The sequence below is a fragment of the Branchiostoma floridae genome, chromosome 12 (assembly GCF_000003815.2).
Source record: "Branchiostoma floridae strain S238N-H82 chromosome 12, Bfl_VNyyK, whole genome shotgun sequence".
Taxonomy (NCBI): domain Eukaryota; kingdom Metazoa; phylum Chordata; class Leptocardii; order Amphioxiformes; family Branchiostomatidae; genus Branchiostoma; species Branchiostoma floridae.
The window spans coordinates 10,373,753-10,380,752 of record NC_049990.1 but is presented as its reverse complement, the minus strand read 5'-3'; the positions used below and the strand labels follow the sequence as shown (position 1 = coordinate 10,380,752).

The 7,000-nt window shown below is 38.4% G+C and overlaps 1 protein-coding gene across 4 annotated transcripts in view; it reads right to left on the bottom strand.

Moving 5' to 3' along the window:
• The window catches only part of LOC118427409, a 36,833-nt gene that overhangs the window by 12,178 nt on the left and 17,655 nt on the right, over positions 1–7,000 (bottom strand). For all 4 annotated transcript variants that reach the window (XM_035837197.1, XM_035837198.1, XM_035837199.1 and 1 more), the window contains exons 7-9: positions 1,832–1,927; positions 1,209–1,252; positions 489–540 (exon numbers count right to left, since the gene is read on the bottom strand). In XM_035837197.1, the coding sequence (XP_035693090.1) occupies positions 489–540; positions 1,209–1,252; positions 1,832–1,927 (192 nt within the window). The remainder of the gene's footprint in view (positions 1–488; positions 541–1,208; positions 1,253–1,831; positions 1,928–7,000) is intronic.

The window sequence follows — 7,000 nt, the reverse complement described above, 5'->3', positions numbered from 1 at the left end:
TATGACGTTTGTCGAGAGCACTGACGGGGTTAAAGTTTTGGATGTTGCGATTTAGATGAACTAGAAAGGGATTTGTCGGGTTAGCGGCCGATTCCACGGGCCGGCGGGGGTGTTGGAGGGACGTCCCCTATGCCCGATGACCATACCATTTCCGGAGGAGCGTCCCCTAATTGAGGGAGAAACATCCCCTTTTAAGAGGAGCGCCCCCTTGAAAGTCGAGGAGTGTCCTATTTTCTAGAGGAGTGTGCACATTCGCGAGGGATGTCCCCATTCGATTGGTCGGGGTGACATAGGCACAAACACACGAACACATCAAAAACATTACCTTCACTTTTCCTGGACGTAACTAGGAACTTTAATATCAGACTTTAAAGATATTCAGGAAAAGTACTACACGCATGGATCATGTATCACAGGAAATAGGAGAATGGCATTCCAAGCCCTGAGGACTCCAGAATTAACGTAAGCCTGAATCATTTTATACTTACTTCTTTACTGTCAACCTTCTTCTGTTTTCCCAGTTTGCTTAAGGATGGTGTCCTGTGGAGATAAGACACACACACATGTAGACAGCATTGAAAGATAAATGAGCTGGATCAACACACGTGGGAGCATCCAACAAATGTGGCGCGTAATGCTTTGAGGCAGCGGAACTTACAAATGGCACAGAAAACCCTTTGTGGCAAACCTACTCGTGGTAGCATAAGATAAGGGAAAAGACTTAGCGGCTTGCTGCGCTCAGTAAAATGTAATACTCTGTCATTTGCAATATAACTACACATTGAACAACACATTCTTAGCTACATATGTTGTACATGTACATGCAATTATTCTTGTTCAGCATGAAAATTCATCTTCTTATATAATATTATTTTATTTCAAATGTCGCTAGACTTTTATTTCTTGGTTCTTGGATTTGCCACAACTTTTTTTTCTGACTTTCTGCAAAGATAGCACCTCTCTGGATGTAAAGCAACCCAAAATGACCCCAAAACTTGAAGAAACATCTTTTCCTCTAGCTGTTACAGTTTTTTTCACTTATCAATGAGTTACAAGTTTTTTTATTACCTGTTGTTTTGAATACTAACCAGCCTGGTGGGATTCACATGTCCTTTTTCTTTTATCTTATCTATATTTTTGCCTGCCTACTAAATTAATTTCATGCAAAAATCCAAGAACCAAGAATATGATGTAACATTTCTACATACATCTTCCTGGCACTCTGGGACCCTGATGATGGGCTGCTCCCCTCCTGGATAAGAAGAAAAATGGTAACAACAAACAAAGTTTGATTAAGATTAACATCATATGCAGGATGCTACTAGCATCAATAACAAAAATGCAGCTGAGGGAATTTGGGACCTTCTTAAGAGTCCCATACTATTAAATCCAGTGCATTCAGTGCTCTAGCAAGGATTCTATTTGATGACAATGGTACAATTTTGAAAATCTCCCACTTCCACACCATCCCCTGATTGGTTCCTTTTCAACCAATCAGGGGATGGTGTGGGAGATTTTCAAAATGTAACTTAAAAAGTTGGCATTCTAAGGGTATCCATGGGGTGACTTTGTTTTTCGGATCACATGTCATTAAATGAATTTTTGTCAGTTTGGAGAGCAAAAAAAAAACAAATATTAGCAAAGCACATGTATCTTTAGGCTACAATGTACTTGGAAATAAGAACAATCATACTGAATTTGGTGCAATGCCTATGGGCACAAATAATAACATGATACCCACCTCCACCCTCATATGCTAAAATACAGCAGCTACAACCCTGGTATTGTACATTCAAGCTCAAAGTGCTAGGTCAAAAGCCTCCATTCTTACCTTATAAGGGATGGCATTATGATTGCGCAGTGCCCCCTTCATGTGGAACTGAGCAAAGCAGGCTGTGCAGTAGAGCTCCCCACAGTCCTCACATAACTGTGGACAATACAACATACAGTCAGCATTCTTGAAATAGTTGAACTGTAATTTCCAACACCAAAATTGGACTCACCCAAATTTTTGACTGCACAGTATCAGTCTTTGTCAAGGAATGAACAATCCACATTTCAAGAATGACTTCTACCAACACAGATGAACTTTCAAGATAATACAGTCAGCATGTTTAAACTAAACACAGTCATCTGTGGCATTGATGATATGTACCATTACAAACATGTATGAGTCATGATTCTGCATAATATGTCATGGATTATAATGGTACACATTACACTACGGAGTCATTCTGTCATCATTTTAGAATAACAAATACAATTACAACATGTCAATATTATGTGACTAATACTTTCATATCTTTCATATCTTCAATTCTTTAGTATAAATTTTCCTAGATCTACCTTCCAGTGTGCTAACATACAAATACAGGAACAGGCCTACCCTTGGTGCTGAACACTGTCCACACAAGGAACAGTCCCGTACTTGGTGTTGAACACTAACCACACATAGAAATAAACCTGTCCTTGGTGCTGAAATCTATCCACACATGGAAACAGTTCTGTCCTTTGTGCTGAACTCTATCCACACACAGTTAACAGTTCTGTCCCTGTGCTGAAAACTATCCACACATGAATTACAGCTCTCTCCTTGGTGCTGAACTCTATCTACATATAGAGATAGGCCTGTCCCTGGTGATAAATATTACCCACACATATAAACAGGCTTGTCCCTGGTGCTGAACCAGGGCTCTAGCCAGCGTCCGTTTTTCCGTCAGTTGACGGAAATGTGCTGCGTGTGACGGAAAAAATTTAAAACCAATCCGTCAACCTTGACAGACAAAAATCCTTGGTGGAAGCTACAGGCGGCTTGAGGACGCCGTCCACGGCCGTAAAAGCCACGCACTGTTTGTTTTGCTATTGTTATGCTTGTTGACAATGTGTGTCGGCGCTCTTTTGCATACGTTAATCTCATCAAAACCCGTTTTTCAAGGTATCAATGGCAATATTTGCTACTTTGTAGTGTCATAGGGAAAATTAATTTTCGCGGTTTTCACGACGATTGGAATTGGCTGACGGAAAAAAAATTCGAGCTGGCTAGAGCCCTGTGCTGAACATTACTCACACAGAGAAATAGGCCAGTCCTTGGGGCTGAAAACTATCCAGACATGGTTAACAGTTCTGCCCTTGGTGCTGAACTCTACCTACACATAGAAACATGCCTGTCCCTAGTGCTGAATGCAACCCACACATAAAGACAGGATGGTTTGAGCTTGAAAATTCTGGGTAAATTTGCATAGGTGAAAGTCAAAATCATTATGTTTGACAAGTTTATTATGACACTAACATGTGTGAATTGATATATCTGTCTCTTCCAGGTTCAACCAGACCAAACTCAATATGATAAGGAATATAAATGGCACATTTAAAAGATAATAGTAACCAATTACTGTACAATGTAGACAGGCCTAAAAATGTATAATCAACTGTTTCAGAGAATCACATGCAGCAATAAAATTAGAGTTAGAAATCTTGATAGCAGTCTATGCTCATAACCAAAATGAGGGAAACCATGAAACACTAGAGAACACTCCATTTGAAACACAGCCATGAATATCTGACTGAAGTGCCCAAGACCTTGACCTCCAGGATGGTTGTGTCCTTTGATCAATAGGAGTTTTGAAGGGCAAGCTTTTATATTGACACAGCCCTCACGGACATGGCCTCCCATTAGAAGATCAGTACCACAGGGTACAAGTAAACACACTACATCGTTCTCATGATAAGTACGAGGTCCTATAATTATTATGTTAATTGTTATGTTTTGAGCATGTTTGTCTGCCTGTGTGTTGACAGCATAACTCGAGAAGCCTTGGATGGATCTTAATGATATTCAATCGATGGGTAGGGGAAAAAAAAACAAAGGTCAAGTTTGATAATGGGTACCCCAGCAGCTTGCTAAGGTATTGCGGTGGAACTTCCATTTTTGATATCTTGTGTTCTGGACCTGCTGTGGTTGGTTGTTTTTAGTTTTAATTGGCTCTTGGGGCAGAGAGTAAGTGCTGTAAGTTTGGACTGTAGGCGCTCATTTCCTTTCAAACATTGGATGGGAATAACTCAAGCATGTGTTGACGGATGGTCATGATTTTCTGGGAAATGAAAAAAAGAGGGCTTCTGTGGCCATATTAAATTTAGACTTACAGTAACAGATATATCTGACATATCATAATTATACCATATAAGGAATAGCAGTAAGAACTCAAATCCTATATTAAAAAGCTATGGTAAATGAAGATGTCATCACTTTTTTAATGATAGAACTTAAGATAGAACTATGGATACTGTAATGCACTGCCAAAAATGCCTTTTCTTGGTTCCAAATTTTTCATGCACATACTGTCAAAAAATATGTCTTGCAATATTCAAGAACAAATTTTAATCATCAATAAGATTCCAAGAAAAGCTGTGACTAGATGTTCAGAGAAAGAACTATTTCCAATTTTTCTGAAGTGATCATTGACAAATGCAGCTATTTCTGGATGAAAACTCTTTTATTTTCTCAAAATTGACACAAAATTTTGCTAGTCAATCTCCATGTGACATTTTCTTCTTATCATTCTGTGTAAGTGCGTGCAAAGAAAGTTGGGATGTATAACACTGCCCAAGATCTATCTCCTCAGAATGCAATTCCTTTTCCATGCCACATTGCATGCTACATGTAACATTCAAGATATCATACAAAGCCAGCAAAGACGCATTGACCATTCAATTACTTCTTGGCCTCCGAGTTCCTGTTTTTCCCTTCACAGCGCTCGGTTGAAACCACTCGTCAACCCCCTCGGGTCATAAGAGCTGGTAAAATATGATCAAAATTCAGCGAAGCCCAGAGAGCCACCACCCCGGATCATTACTTGTGATAAGTAATTTAGAGACAGACCCACTATGAAGGGGTCATTGGCCTTGGGGCTGATGAAATGCATGCAACACAAGCCGACCCTCCTGCCATGCATGTACAATATACAGGCGAAGGGAAAAGGTTATGTCTACGGTACATTGCACTCATCAGTTATGTCTACGCTACATTTACAAGGAATAGCCTAACGGCATAGATATCTCCTTACATGCTATATTGAATTGTTAATGAGACTGATTATTAATGAATTTGAATGTATTTTAATCGTTTCAATCAATTTTAGATTATTTATAAACTTTGGATAGATGCCTTCACCTGAAAGAACATTACAATTCAGACTTTCGTCATGCCTGCAAGTTGTTTAAAAAAGGACTGCATTGGATTGAGAAAAGGTGCACCAAACTTGCATAAGTCAAAAAGTGTAAGATTATTTCAATTCCAATCAATCAAACATTAAGATCAAAGATTTAGAGTTGAATCAGTGCACATTGGTTCAAAGATGAAGTGTTATAAGGAGGTAATATTACTGTAATTACAAACAATTTACTGCTTAATCAAAACTACACAAGTCTTGAATTACAAGTATTTTATGTGTCATACTTTAAGACTGCTGCCATATGAGTATATCTTCAGGGTGACTTTATGTACGTGATAAAAGGATCAATCATAATACAATATAATCACTCTGAACTATACGATGACTGACTCATTGGGTATTGCTTCCCGTAAAGTTACATCAGGCCCAAGTGGAAATTACTAGATTTTATCAAAAAGATGGATTCAATAAATCTGTGTCCTGTAAATTACTAATAGTGCTGTAATTTCCCTATAGGAGATGCCTACTAATTGGTATGAAACTACTCTCAATAACCTACATAATATACGTACCCTGAACCAAGATCTACAAAATGTAACATAAACATGATATATTGCATGACTAATCTAAATCTACAAAATGATGACACAAAACAATATGCTCTAAAAATAAGCAAAATGAACAAAACTCCAAACCTACATGTACTATAAACTGAATCTTTTCACAGCTTTTTTTTTACAGAATTTTGCATCATCGTGTGAAACTACAAGAAATTATAAGAATCAGTGCATAACAGTCTTGTGCATGATTGTACATGAGTTTGTACATACTAATGGGAATGAAATTTTGTGCACGTACGCAATTCAACACCAGACGCAAGTTTGACCTCTAACCTCATGAGGACATTTCCCAAGACAATTCACTTGAATGTGGCTAAACCATGAACCCAAATTTCAACTACTGTACATGTATGTCTGAAAACAATTTCCTTTGTAGTACTAAAGGTAAGAGATCAAATTCCTACCAACTACATGTGGTACACATACAAAATTGAAGACCTCCTAGCATGTAAATCAATGAGTGAAAAGAGCAGACATGTACGATTACCTGTACGATGTCCTCAGTCCTACTGCTTCCTAACAAAGAGGTCGACCAAGGGGCTGGGTTGCTGCAGTGTAATGCAGCAGGACATACTGACAATGTACTTCACTACATTGAAAGCTAAAAGGCAATTTGCAAGTCTCCCAGCAAGCTGAAACCCAGATGTACGTGGAATACCAAGAAGGTTGGGGGATACTTGGGGAATACAGATGAAGTGTACAGGCACAGACATGCATGTACTACTAACATATGATCAATACGAGCTCTCATGGTCACGGGGTGGTTTAAACAGGAAAAACAACATTGAAGTTCCTGCACATGTACTCAAGGTTGTTTGATTTATTGATGTTGCTATAATTGACTGGCTACACATTTGTTAACATGAAGATGAATGAATTTGTTATTTTTCATTACCAAATAGGGAATCATCTTCTGTGTAAGCTTGTGCCTTGACACTTAACAATACCGTACACTGCGTTAAGCTTGCAGACATTTAATTTCGTGGTAGGGAGAAAGTGGAGTATTTACAGTGGTTTTAAGTCTGTTATTGAAACAATGGTATGGGTGGATAGAAGACAGAACAAGCATTTTCACAGTGGTTTTAAGTTCACCACTAAAACTATGATCATTTAAACATACGCTGACAATAAAAATGAAAGGGGAAGAAAATTATACATATATCCTGGCTAAAAAAATGCTTGAACATTTGTGTTTAGCTAAATCCTGGG